General features: G+C 42.5%; 1 protein-coding gene across 4 annotated transcripts in view; it reads right to left on the reverse strand.

Moving 5' to 3' along the window:
- LOC129144050 (uncharacterized) overlaps positions 1–14,528 on the reverse strand; it is a 53,590-nt gene extending 39,062 nt beyond the window's left edge. Inside the window, exon 1 of one of the 4 annotated variants that reach the window (XM_063799833.1) lies at positions 13,735–13,817. Coding sequence is in view for 1 of the 4 variants with exons in the window: in XM_063799818.1 (XP_063655888.1) it covers positions 14,170–14,219 (50 nt within the window). In the remaining 3 variants the exon portion in view is untranslated. Of the gene's footprint in view, positions 1–13,734; positions 13,818–14,169 lie in introns of those variants that run through there. The other 3 variants (XM_063799818.1, XM_063799834.1, XM_063799823.1) reach the window with 3 other exon arrangements.
- Between the last annotated feature and the right edge of the window lie 479 nt (positions 14,529–15,007).

The raw sequence follows: 15,007 nt of genomic DNA on the forward strand, positions 1-15,007 counted from the left end.
CTGTCTAAAAAAAAAAAAAAAAAAAAAAAAAAAAACCTCGCAGATGCTAATTGAAACCTTTAAACAGCATCTAGTTTTGGAAATGACATACTCATGCTGCAGTGTGGATGACTGCTACTTAAAATATTTAGTTACTTTGTAGTACTAAAAGTTGACACATCTGTTAAGGAAGTGTGGTTGGGAAGATAACTTACTACAATGAGTATTTCCCTAAAAGTGACAAGTTTATCTTCCAAGTCTCTGTATAAAATGTCCCCAAAGGAAATCACTGGGGTTGGGGTGGGGGATGACAGTCACTTCACTCTAAGGGAGTCACTGCTTCTATGAAAGAAAGAGGAACATTCTCTCCTGTCTACTGGTTCAGACCTTCAAAGGCACTATCAGTTCCTAACTGTTCTTTGCCATGCCAAAATTTCATCTGTAAGGAAAGAGAAATCTTCCCACTTCAAGACCTCTGTTTCTTATTTTGCTTTTTTTCTCTCCTGCCACCAGCCAGAGTTCTCCTTGCTCATAATTTTCTAGGACATTTGGAATACCTGAAATGTTATTTATCTTGTGATACTGGTCTCCTGAGTAGCTGGGATTACAGGCTCCAGCCACCATGCGTGGGTCCAAAAGAGTGGTATGTTCTAACCATTCTCTTTCAGAGTGAAGTTTCTTTCAGAGTAAACAGGACAAGGAGCCCTACCAGCCACATACTTGGGGAGGTTTTACTCTGTGTAAATAAAAATGATGCATGTCTTAATCCATTCAGGCTCCTATAACAAAATACCATGAACTAGGGTGGCTAATAAACAACAAACATTTATTTCTCACAGTTCCACAAGTTAGGAATTCTGAGATCACAAGATGTCAGCAGACTTGGTGACCGGTGAGGTCCAGTTCCTTATAGATGGTGCCCTATTGCTGTATCCTCACATGGTGGGAGAGGAAAACAAGCTCCCTCCAACCTCCTTTATAAGAACACCAATCCTGGATAGGCATGGTGGCTCATGCCTGTAATCCCAGCACTCTGGGAGGCTGAGGCGGCTGGATCACTTAAGGTCAGGAGTTCGAGACCAGGCTGGCCAACATGGTGAAACCCTGTCTCTAGTAAAAATACAAAAATTAGCCCGGTGTAGTGGTGTGTGCCTATAATCCCAGCTACTAGGGAGGCTGAGGCAGGAGAATCGCTTGAACCCAGGAGGTAGAGGTTACAGTGAGCCGAGATCATGCCACTGCACTCCACCATGGGCAACAGAGCAAAACACTGTCTCAAAATTAAAACAAAACAAAACAAAACAAAAAACACACCAATCCCATTCATGAGGGCTTTGTTTTTAAAATCCAATCATCTTCCAAATGTCCTACCTCTCATCACTGTCACCTTGGGATTAGGTTTCAACACTTGAATTCTGCTGGAACACCGACACTCAGACCATAGCAATGCATACACAAAATAATCAGGAGAAACACTCTAGCTACTTGCACATTTTGTTTTTAAGCGACAGGGTCTTGCTATGTTGCCCAGGCTGAAATGCAGTGGCTATTTATAGCATGATCGTAGTGCCACAGCCTTGAACTCAAGCCTCAAGCCTCCCCTACCAGACCTGGTGTTACTTACACATTTCAATAGAAAAAGCAATAAATGACTTTGTGATAATCTTAGGTCCTTGATTCAGTCACTAATTAGTTGTGACACAGTGGAAAATTTTTACTTTGCCTTTCTCAATCTTAGTATCTTACCAGTTAAAAGAATGACTGAAATAGAACAGGGGTATAAGCTTGAGGATTCTAAGGATGATTTCAAGGCATGTTGAAATTGTACACACATGAGTATGTGTGTATTCTGGGAAAGACCTTCAAGTATATCTATAATATAAAAAAGTTAAAAAATTAAAAGTACCCTCTGAGGTTTCTTTCACACAACTTGGAATACCATGACTCGAATCAACTTACTCAAATAAACTCAAAGTTTGACTCAGACTCAGGTGAGCATCATACTCGGTATCAAAACTGCCCACCCCAGAAATGCTGTCCCTGATTGTATACTACCTAATCCCCAACAAGAACCATTCTCTAGTCCTTCACTCTGTTTTACTGTTCTTCATAGCACTTTATTGCATGACATTACACCTTGCATTTGCTTATTTCCCCTCCTCTAGCATATATGCTTCATGCAAAAAGGGTTTTTTCTGTTTTCTCTGTTGGATTTATTCCCTGTGCCTGTAAACAGTGCCTGACATATATTAAGTGCTCAAAAAAATGTATTGAATGAAAACTCTAGGGCCTGCTAAGAGCCATGCACTCTACTAGGTATTTTATGAAATTATCTATCTCAATCTTCATACTATCACTTTAAGGCAAGTTTCCCAATCCTTAGAGATTTTTCTAAAATAATACACCTGTGAAAAGGAGGCAGGCAATATATTATAGAAAAAGCTGCTTTATCAGGATTCGAGTGCCATATCTGCTGGTAACTTTGTGGCTCACTTACATAAGCCACATATCCCCTGAGGAACTCAGTTTCCATGTTTGTATCATGGGGATAATGCTTGTCCCCTCTACTGCAGGTCATCAGGAGAATAAATGTGAATATAAACACTTAATATGTTAGCAGTGATGGGCAAATGTCTATCATAGTAAGTGATGTGTTGGGTGGGGGTTTCTGCAGAGATTTGCTACAAGTTGTTTTGCTATATGAAGGCAAGAGAGCAGCGGACAGCTATACAGTACCCTCTTACACAGGAACAGAACATCCAGAAACCCAGAGGGCCCCAGGAAAGGCTCTGAACTCAGTAAGGTGATGGCCAGGCCCAACTCCAAACTGTTGTCCTCTCCCTCTCAATTGCATTTATTTGTAAAGAAAAAAAAAATCCCAAATCTAGCTTAGGACCAAACCTTCTTGCATGCTGGAATTCACAAACTCTTCCAAGAAATTAGCTTTCTTGATAAAATGCTTAAGCATTTTTTTTTCCAGTGGGATTAAGACTTGTTCTTAGAAACCAGTCACTCACTCACCCAGATGACTGTCAGTCAAGTGGCTGGTTATCTTTAACTAATGTTCTTTTTGTATCTAGTCTAATAATGGGTATCAAAGAATTGTGTACAATTTCTTACTATTCTAGGTGAGTTTGTACATTCTTAAAATGGATGATGGTAATTAAATCAATTTGGTATCAAATTAGTTTCTACTAGGTATATTTATAAAGGTGATGTTCTTTTTTGTTATTGTTGTTTTTATAAAAGAGGGTCTTGCTCTTCGCTGCTTGTCACCTTCGCTGGAGTGCAGTAGTGCTATCGTAACTCACTGCATCCTTCCACCTCAGTCTCCTGAGTAGCTGGGATTACAGGCTCCAGCCACCATGCCTGGGTCCAAAAGAGTGATATGTTCTAACCATGCTCTTTCCCTATCGGATATCCCTGTGTACACCAAGGGGGAATCTTTAAATTGGCCTACTAGGGACCTAACAGTTGATAGCTAATTTGACTGAAAAATTTTCTTTAGCATCCAAACCAGTGATCTTCAAGCTGGGGTATGGGGTTTTGGGAGTCTTATTGGGAGTAATTGACAATGTGGTGGAATCTCCTTCTAACTCAATTAACCCTGCCTAAGAGGACCTCCTTCAAAATACATACTGCCCTTCTGCTGGCTCTTTCCAGCCATATTCTTTTTCCCCTTTTCAAATTCACCCTTTTACTGCAGCAAAAAAGAAAGGCAAACATCTTATTTCTCAGGAGTCCACTTATGGTGCATTGCCTTGGGGTGTAAAAATCTCCAGGCCCCAAGCAGAAGGCCATTTTGAAATACCCATAGGATTACAGATACTGACAAAGTGAAAGACTTTCAGGCCTGAGAAAAATCCTTTTGGGAGTCAGAGTAAAGTTTCTATTTCTTTGCTTAGATCAACACTGGAGGAAGACCTAATCAAATGTCAAGCAACAGAACATTGAAAAATCGTTTCTGTGATAAATCACTAGATATCTTTGGGCATATAACTCAGGGGTTTAGAAGACAGAATGGAATTATACTGACTTCATTCCCATATATTTATATGGCAAGATGTCTTAAGCACTTCCATTTAAAAAGAAACACTTGCTTTGATTATACGTGTTGTTCTGGTCAATCGTGTACTAGTGAAAAATCATAATAACAATTCAAAAGAAATGTTTTTCAACATTTAGAGCCTTATTGTCACAAGCACTTTTTTAAAAACAAGTATACTGAGTGTGTGTGTTTGCGTGTGTGTGTGTGTATGTCACAAAAGACATGATAATGAAAAACTTTCAATCATAACAGTGTTACACTGGGATTAAGTTTTACAGAAGAGGAATAAAATGAGTTCCATGAGAAAAAAGATCTACGTAAAATTCCTGACTTTTCTAAAAGAGCTTATTTATACGTTTCTTAAACGGACGATGTGAGATATCAAATCACTTTGGTATTTAATGTAACTTCCATTGGGTAAATTTAAAAGAGTGATTTTTAAAACCCAATAGTTATAATAGAAATGTGACTGTCTGCAACTATTCAAAATTATGATGAAAAATTTCAGACATTAACTTTAAAAATATATGAGAACAAGTCGTTTTTCAAAATCTTTTTAGAGGATACTCAAAAACATTCAGAGATACTGTTATAAACTACCTGTAAGCCAAGAAGAGCCTGTGTTAACCACGTAAAATTTTGACTTCTAATAGAAAGCCAAAGTCAGGATTATTTCATTGAAGTACAAAAGCCATTTCAAGCATCCCCTACAAGTTGCTAAATCTGGAACTCTGAAAACAGTAAATGTTCAATAAACACTAGCTCACAGACAAAGTACTTTAGCTATTCAACTGATACCTATCAACAGCATGTATAATGTACCTTGTTACTTCCAACCTTCAAGGAGATATTCTTTAAAATTTTATGCAAATACCAGTCAAAAGTACGTTATTGAAATGAAACCCTAGACTAGGTAATAATTATGCTAATTGTATTCCCTAATTCTCTCCTGGATATCCACTGCATGCCCACGGTATGCCATGTACGAAGTCTGGCCCAGGAATCCCAGGAAATGAACAAAATATATTATTTTTCATGAAGAAGCATCCAGGAGGAGGCCAAGCTGTTCTCTAGCCTAGGTACTATGATAGGTATAGCTTAGAAGCAGCACAGAAGAGGGAATGAGGAGCTGTGGGGGTGAGAGGCAGACAGAAGGTGTCAGGAAGGGTCTTTCAGAAAAGGTATGCTTTAATGGAGCCTAGAAAGATGGTTCTGTGCTTGTCAAGAGGATCCCAAACAGAGGGAAGGAACAAAGCTACGGAATGAAGCCATCTGGCTATCTAGAACCTTCCTCCCTGTATTGCAAATAGTTTAGGACAGCTGGTGTATGGGGGTGTGACTGCACACTGTGTCCATGGGACATGCACTGGGGACACAGAGATGACAGAGTGGCAAGAGATGAAGCTGAAGAGCTGCAGAAGCCAGACAAAGGAAGACTTTCTCACATGCCACACCATGGTGTTTGGACTTAATCCTGGGGCATAGGGAGCCATTAAAGGGTTATTAAACCCAGGCAATTATGGGATGAGATTTGTCTTTTAGAAAGATTACTTTCTGCAGTGTGGACAATAAATTTGTAGGTGATGCTGGCAGATAGACTATGCTCAAGACTACAAAATCATTATCAGTTAGAAGATAACTGGCAGTGTTTCTGGAAGACTCACAGCAGGAAAGGGGCTGTAGAGGAAGGGCAGTGATAGAAGGACCTGAAGGCTATAGACTCTAGACAAATTGGTTACCAATCCTTTAAGAGGACTGTAGGGAGAATAAAGCAAGGAGAAGCCCAGAGTGAGTTCCAAGAAACTTGGGATACATAACTGGGTAAATAGTATTGCTGTTGGCAAAAATACAGAATCTAAAGGTGAACAGCAAATTCTGAGGAAAGTATCTTCAATCCACTAACTCCAGGCCCTCATTTGTTCTGTGAGGTAGGTGGCATGGACATTATTATCCCCATTTTATGACTAATTGGTGTATTAGTCCATTCTCACACTAACGAAGACATACTCAAGACTGGGTAATTTATAAAGGAAAGAGATTTAAATGACTCGCAGTTCTGCATGGCTTTGGGTGGGCCTCAGGAGACTTACAATCATGATGGAAGGCATCTCTTCACAGGGTGCCAGGAGACAGAATGAGTGCCCAGTGAAGAGGGAAGCCCCTTATAACACCATCAGATCTTGTGAGAACTAGCTCACAATCACAAGAACAGGATGGGGGAAACTGCCCCCATGATTCAATTATCTCCACCCAGTCCCTCCCACGACACGTGGGGACTATGTGAACTACAATTCAAGATGAGATTTGGGTGGGGACACAGCCAAACTATATCAATGAGGTAATATTATTCACCCACTATCACATGCAGCAGTTTTGGCACGTTTACTACACACCAGGCTTAAGAGCAGTTAAACAAGGGAGACAAAGTTCTTGCTTTCACAGAACTTATATTCTGGTGGGGGTGAGGGGAATAGAGCATAAACAAGCAAGCAAACAATAAACCAAGGTTTGAAAGACTATGACGGGAACATGGGTAGGGGGTATGGGTACTTTACCTAAGGTGGCCAGGGAACGTATTTCTGAGGACACATTTGAGCTGACTCTTGAGAAGAAAGTAGTCATGGAAATTTATAAAGGAAGAGCATTCCAGGCAGAAAGAACAGCAACTGAGAAGCCCCTAAGGTAGGAAGGAGCTTGGTGTGCCACTGAGGGAGGAACTGCAAATACCCAGGCAAATCTGAAGCAGGAAGTCCAAGTTACAAGGGCATTCCAGGAAAAGGGAGGGTGAAAGACTCTGGCACCTTAGGGCACCACTGGCCAGCATAAACTCTCTTGGGATTGCCTGCGAACCTGACCACCACGCACAACACTAGGCCTCTGAGAAACTGCATTATGATTGAAGGAAACCAAAATATTGCACCCCAAAATATACTTCTTTGACATATTTTGAGATGGCTGTTCGGAGGGCAAAACGGAAGTAGGCCTGTAAAGCTGTCATTTGTTCGGGAGATTTGTGTCTGTAGAGTATCTGCACTGATGCAGCCAGGCTTTCTCTGAGGCCCCACCTTGTCTGTCTGGATCTAGGAAAGATTAACTGAGAATCTGACAGCTTTAAAGGTCTGAAAGAAACATTTACCATCTATTCTATCTGAGGGCTGCTACCAGAGAGGATCATCTAGATAACAAGACCACCTTTGCTAGCCAGGCCTCCTCTTCTCTCCTTCCCATAACCTGTCTTGCCACCATAACCTGATTTACCACCATTACCTGTTTTTGGCCATGCTCTCAGCCCCTGTTCTTTCTGTTACCTCAAGATGGTATATAAGCATTAACCATCTGGCCATTTCTTTGAGTTTTTAAAATATTTTATATGACTCCTGTGCATACATGTGCACATAATAAAATTTATCAGGCTTTTTTTTCCTGTGAAGCTATTATCACTTTGTTTCATAGACTCAAATTATCAAACCTTCAGGGAAAAATGTAAACTTCCCTACATGATTCAGAAATGCTTCTGAAAGACAAGTCATTGCTTAGCTTAGGACTGCTTATTTTAGCATTGAAATAGGGCCAGGAATAAACTCAGTTTTGTTAAAAGAAATGAACTTAAAATCTTTAGATGAACAGAATTTATCTTAAATTTGTCCACTCAGAGCAAGAAACATTCTTCAGTGCAATGGCTGATGGCTCAACCCCCAAGGCTCAGTCATGCCATACCACAATACATGGAAAATACCACAATACGTGGAAGATGCGTGGAAGTAGAGTGCTCCCTGCCATCCTCCAAGGCTGTTACAGGGATTAGAGAGGCATTGTTTCCCCACAAACTCCCCTAATAGCTCAGCAGGATACGGCAAGGAGAAACGGCACCTCCCAATGCACCTGTCAATAGCACCCCCTGCCATGCTGGTTCCTGTCCGTGCAAAATGGAAAGGTACGGAGGGACTGGCCGTTGGGGTTGTCCACCCGCTTTGAGAAGGCCATCCCATGCATAGTCCAGACACCCAACCCTCTGAAACACACTGCTCATACTTCCCATCCTGTGGTCATTTTCCACTGCTGCTTTATGCGCTACTGATTTTTTGCCAACAGTCTTTCTTCATTCAGCCATATGGTTTCAAATTCCATTTGCTAAGGATGATGCAGATCAACCCTCTGGCCCTCTACAAAAATATCCTACTTTACAGTGCCCTGTCTCAGATGCATCTGCTTGTTGTATCAAGACAGCATCTGTATTTAAAGTTTGCTAATATAGCCCAAATAAACTGTAAAAGAATTAGATTATTCCTGAGTGTCACATTGAGAAGTTATATTATTATATACTCTTATTTTATTTATTTATTTATTATTTATTTATTTATTTATTTTTGGAGACAGAGTCTTGCTCTGTCGACCAGGCTGGAGTGCAGTGGCACAATCTCGGCTCACTGCAAGCTCAGCCTCCCGGGTTCACGCCATTCTCCTGCCTCAGCCTCCCGAGTAGCTGGGACTATAGGCACCCACCACTATGCCCGGCTAATTTTTTTTTTTTTTTCGTATTTTTTGTAGAGACGGGGTTTCACCGTGTTAGCCAGGATGGTCTCGAACTCCTGACCTCAGGTGATCCACCCACCTCAGCCTCCCAAAGTGCTGGGATTACAGGCGTGAGCCACCATGCCCGACCCATGTCTCCTTTATAACAACCTCACAGTGACAACTTCTCATCTGTTTGCAGTGAGTGAGTGATTCACCTGTCCTCCCCAGTATGGTCCCAGATCTCCACGAGGGTGGGGACCATGTGCATTTTTGCTCATCATCATTGCATCCCCAGAACATAGTACAGTGCCTGGCACAAACTATATGCTTAATAGCTACTGAAAAAAAAAATACTGTGAAATAAATTAAATGGTGGTAATGTTTAGCTTCTGAGAGTGGGTCAGCCAAAAATAATTCAAGGCTGAGGAAGGTTAAGGCTTAACCATTCTGTATCATTAACCATTCCATATTTTGTTATTTTATAACAAAATATATAGAAAAAATTTTGCTGTCACTTGGGTGATAAACTGATTTTAGAGATAATTTTATAACTTTCTAAAAAATAGAATAAGTACTGATTTTTGAAAAGGCTCACACAAGTTAGGCCAAATTAAAAAAGAAAAGCTACCACTTTACTGAGGACAGTATTAAGCACTTTATATACTTTTTTCTTTCAATTCTAACGGTCAGTTATTATCCAGTTTACAGGCAAAAAAACAGAGAGAGAGAGAGAGACTATAGTTGCATACTGAGGGAGGATTTGTGTCCAGATCTATTTGATTTCACATGCCATGTTTTTAGGCTAAGAATAAATGCTGACATTGAGTAATAATGTCTTGCTCCCTGACACTCAAAAACCTCATCTCCTCCCATGACAAGGTACAACACAGCAGTCTCGTAACACCAAGTGGGGTAAACGCCCAAGTATTTAAAATATTAATAGGATTTGGGGGCCAGTGATGTTGTAGCAGGGAAACTAGACAATTAAAGGAAAAGAAGTAAGGAGGAATATAAACAGGATTTACTGAAAGCATGTTTTACGCCAGATACTATATTAGATATGTTAATGTATAACATTTATTTTAATCCTAAGACTCCTGTGAGAAAGACAATACTAGTCAAGAAAAAAGAGATTTAGGATAGCTATGGTGTTTGGATACCTCCAAAATTCCCCACTTTTTTCTAAGGATTTGAGCCTCCCACTTTTTTTTATTTAGCTAGGAATAAGACTGTCTGGAATAAGGATAGTATTTCCCAGTCTCTATTCCAGCTACCTGAGGTCATGTTACTAAGTTCTAGGCAATGACATATAACAAGAAGTATATGACAGCATCCAGGAATTTTCCTTCAGAGACCATGGGCTCTTGCCTTTCCCCTCCTTCGTTTTTCCTTCTTTCCTCCTTTCTGCTACTTGGAACTTGGGGGTGATGGCTGAAGCTCCATCTTGGGATCATGAAGCTGAGGGCCTCATCTTATATATGGTAGATAATCCAAAAAGTAGAATCAGCCTAGTTCTCAGAAGACTGTAGAACCATCATACCAGCCATAGCATGCCTCTCTGCAAGTTTGTTTAATGTGAAAGAGAAACAAGCATCATTTTGACTAAGCCATTGTTCTTTGCAGTCTCTGTAGCTGGCAACCAATTCTAACTAATCCACAACTCATCCAAAGTGATGGCACAGAGTTCAGAATCAGGCCTGTCAGTCTGTGAAGTTTGTTCTCTTAGGTAAAACCTTGAAGAACTCTTGCTTGTAATTTGCAAGAGATTTTGAAAAGAGAAAAGTTTCAAAATGCTGAAAAGGAATTTGACAGAAGAAAATAAGGAAAGTTTGAATATGCTCTTAAATCTGCTACCTGAGAAGAAATCAAAAGGAATATGCTACTCAACAATAAAGAATGTGGTCTCCATGAGAGATGAGCAGAGGAAGATCTCAGTCACCTGCATGGAGCTGGATACAGAAGAGAAATAGAAGCTGTGCAGCTGGCAGCGTCTGTGAAATATGCTGTGCTTGTTAGCTGAAGAATAGGCATTGCAGAACGGAGCCCTGGAAATGGTCACAGGATGACAGATGAGAAGAAAGAATTTAAAGGGATTCTGAAATTTAAAAAAAGCAAGAGATGAAGTTTAAATATATACAGTCTAGAAAGAAACAAGCAGAATCACATGACCCATATCAAAAACAGCAAAAAGGTCAGAAAGGCAAAAAGGAAAGGTCAAGGTTGAAGCCCTGACAACTCATTTTTATTCATTTCCTTTACTCAGGTTCACAGCAGCACTGAAGGAGTAAATGTAAATTGTGTGGCAATTGAGTCGAATCCTAAAGGAAAGGCAGTCATAGAACAGGGAGTTTCTTGTTACCCTTTGTTCAATTTCTAAATGAACCACAGTGATATGAACTTAGGAGAGAGATCAGTGATTGGAGCTAGGCCTAATTTTACTTAAGATCAACCTTAATGATCAGAAAAAGAAAAATAGGTTATTATGTCTGCCAAAGGCATTATTTTAAACACCAGAGAAATTAAGTCATAATAAAGGCATGTAGGAAGTTTAGAAAATACAGATGGGGAATAAAATGAAAGTAGGCAATAGCAATAAAAGGCAGCAATATGAAAACAGATATGACACAAATTAGAAGGTATTTTACAAACGGTTAAATAAATTCTACACTATAACTGGGTCTCCCAAATTCCTCTTGAATGGTCACAGGTCTGAACTGTTTGCTGATGTACCCAGTGCTCTGGGAGTCAGGATAGCAGTGGAGAACCTGCTCCATGCAAGGCAATGCAAATCATTCCACCAAGTGTGTAATAACATGACAGAATCAGAATGCATTCATTTCTAATAATATCAGTGTGTGGCAGAAGGATGCTGGGAAGGAGAAATAAGAGTAAAATTAGAGAATTCAACTTTAGAGACACCAAATGAAAATCCGGGATTAGGTTAAACAGGCTATGAATAGTAAAAAGTCCAGAAAACATAAAATACTCAGGTACTATTAGAAGAATTTGAAAACTAAAATACAAAAGCAAAAACCCTTGTTTATAAGAAAAACATTGGCTAAAGCAAGGATGTTCTAAATTGTAAAATATTTTTCCCCTTAAACTTCAGAAAACAACAAAAAATAACAAATTTCAGGCCACTACAGGAAAATATATGGATTAGTCTAAAAAACTTGGAGGGCTTAGTATCCTTTAAGTTTTATTAAGCCCCTTTTCATTTTACTTACTGTTGGTGTTTTCACTCTGAGGATTCTGAAAATTAAAATACCAATGGGAAATGGTGATAGTGGTAGAGAAGAGGTTTAAAAAAGCAAATCTCAACTAGTCAAACGAAATTCAAAATGTGAAAAGATTCATAATAGGCTGAACATGTTGGAACACCTTACCAATTGAGGAAAAAGAGAACACATTTCAAAGAATGGTAAACTTAATTCCGACATGCAGATTTTAAAATGTTGTTGGGGATACTAAGTATAAGGAAAGTGCCATGACCCAAGGGTGCACTCAATGACAACATCACTCCCATTCAAGAGACCTCTTTTTAGCTTACAGAAATATCAGACATGTTAGGGCTTATATTCTAAAATTACACAGGCCCAATTACCTTGGGGGTTGGCTGTCACTTTATATTCTCTGAGTAGAGCTGCTGACAAGGAAAGCCAGGAGAAAAAGAAAGTCACCTCGGCACCCACAATTCAGAGAGCATTTGGGGTCACACCTGTAATCCCAGCACTTTGGGAGGCCGAGGTGGGTGGATCACTTGAGGTCAGGAGTTTCAGACCAGCCTGGCCAACATGGTGAAACCCCGCCACCACTAAAAATATAAAAATTAGCTGGGCGTGGTGGCGGGCCCCTGTAGTCCCCACTACTCGGGAGGCTGAGGCAGGAGAATCACTTGAACCCAGGAGGTGGAGGTTGCAGTGAGCCGAGATCGCACTACTGCACTCCAGCCTGGGCGACAGAGTGAGACTCCGTCTCAAAACAAAACAAACAAAGAAACAAAACAAAGAGCATTTGGGGTTCTCAGGAGGTGTAGCCTGTACACATAGAGGGTACTGGAATTGTTTAAAAAATTACACTGCAGTTTGACTTCTTTTCCATCCTCACTCCTACACCTAGGTTTAGGGGACAGAACCATCTGATAAAGATAAATCTGTTTTAAGATTTCTGGGGTGTTCTGCAAAGACTACTATATCATTTGCAAATAGGTTGTCTTTTAATAAAAATCATGCTACGTAATGTCTTCTTAATATACGCTGAACAAATTGCCTGTTTTAATTTGGCTATATATCTACAATTAAAAATGTTCATACTGTTATCTTTTACCAGTGGAGTGCTTTTTTGTTTGTTTGTTTGAAGTCTTTAGGCGAAGTGAATTTATTCAAGGAAGTTCACATGTCGGTTTTGTTCTTTTAGAGGGGTGTCTTTTTGACCACAAAGAAAAAAAAAACTTTTCCACAAATGTCATCTAACTAAAGGCAATCTATGGACTTTAGGAAGTCAGTTGAGCACACAGATTAATGAGCCAATACTGAGCCTCCTCCCTTCTGACCTCTCACCACCTGCTCAACTAAGCTCAGGGGAAACTCTTGAGTCTTCTTTTTAAATTGGTAACGCTTGCCCTTTCTTTCTCAAACAAATCAACGCCCAACACCACCACCAAATTATAGGCAACCAACGCGTATCCAACAGCATAAAATAGTTCCCAAGAGCATAAAATAGTTCCCAACAGCGCCAGCGCAGGGGGCAAAACAGAGCGACCAAATGGGGGCACCCTCAGGGGAGTTGCGCTCATCTGGAGCGAGACGCCAGCCTGGGAAAGCGGAACCCCTTTCCCGCCCCGCCCCGAGGACTCACGCTCAGGTGCAACGCCGAGACTCCCGGGGGAAAGAGAGGTGACCGTCTCGGCGCAACCGCCCACACCTCTTGCTCCAAATGACCCCAGCACACAGGGGAGGTCCTCTCAGCGTGGGACTCCGTCTCTCCCAAGGCAGGGAGCACAGCGAAGCGGCCACTCGTCTCTGCAGCCGCGCTACCGGCCCGCAGCCTGGCTCGCAGGTGAGGCGTGAACAAGTAACCGCACCTGCTCGGCCAGCCCCACCTGCTGCGTCCCCGTATCCGGTCCTCCTCCTCCACCACCTCGGTCGGCGCGGCTCGCCCTCCTGGAACCGGGGTGTCACGCTCCGACCTACCTGCGCGACTCCAGCCCCGGACGCCCGCGCTCCCCGCGGCGTGCTCCTGGGCCGCTCCGGGCGGGCAGGCTGCGGCCCCGCGCCCGCACTTTCCCGGCTGCCGGAGGCTGCGGGCTCAGCGGGAAGCCCCGGCGCTGTCCGGTTCGCCGCCTCCGACAGGCTCCATTGTGACGCGACGCGTTCCGCTGGCCAATGGGCGCGCGGCGGCGCGAACCGCTGACTAAGTTCGCGGGTGGAGGAGGAGGGGACGGGGCGGAGGCAGGGCGCGGAGGCGGCTACCACGGTGGTGGCGGTAGCAGTGGCGGAGGAGGAGGAGGAGGAGGAAGAGGAGGAAGAGGCTGCAGTCGCTTCGGTAGCTGCTCCTGCTGTGAATTTTTCAGCTGCCTGGGCCTGAGTGTTTGCCCAGCTCTGGGGCTGCGGGAGCCGGTGACTCACCTATCACTGCTGGAAACAAAGCGCAGCTGCCATCTCCCCGAGCGCGCCATGTGGCCATCGCTGCCCCCTCGCCCAGCCTGGGGTCCGCAGGAGGTAGCGCACAGCCATACGCCCCGCGGAGCAGCTGGAAAGAGCGGGGACTGCTTTCCAGATGCGGGAGGGAAATGGGCTTCGGCGTGTCCCCCAGGCGCGCCACACCGGTGACTTCGGCAGTACACCGCGTGTGTCGGGCCCCAGCCTTCTCACGTGTGCGCCCCTGAGTAACTTGGCATTTATATAACGCGTGTTGGGCCCTGAGGGAAAGGTCGGGTGCAGCACGCGGGAACCTCCTCTTCGAAAAGGAAGTCCCCTTACTTTTCTTTACCCTGCTTAGAAAGATTGCAGGGCCCAGCCCCTGTGAGGGAGGGTTTACAGTTGTACCAGCTAAGCGGCTTAAGTTCGATTCTGGCCCTCCAATACCATTGGCTTCTCTCAAATGTCGTTATCCTCAGGATAGGGAGGGGACCACATGGCCGAGGGGCTGTCCCTATACTCATAACCTGCCTTTCACTGCGATTTAACTGCAGAGACACCTCAACTACTGCCCGCTTGCTGCTCTCCCAAGTGGCACTGCATTTGAAGGCCAACAATATTCCTTACGAAACAGAATTAATCCAAACCCACAAATTCTAGGGACATAAATATTTTTATCATCCTCATCCATTTCCCCACTCTCACCCTTACCCCAGTTTTAACTCAGTCTCTGCCCTGGCTATTATCTTGAGCATACTGATTCAATTAGGCAAGATTTATATCTTTTAGTTGCTATGGTGATGACATCTCCATTTAAAAAAAGAAA

This window comes from Pan troglodytes, chromosome 1, assembly GCF_028858775.2.
Source record: "Pan troglodytes isolate AG18354 chromosome 1, NHGRI_mPanTro3-v2.0_pri, whole genome shotgun sequence".
NCBI lineage: Eukaryota > Metazoa > Chordata > Mammalia > Primates > Hominidae > Pan > Pan troglodytes.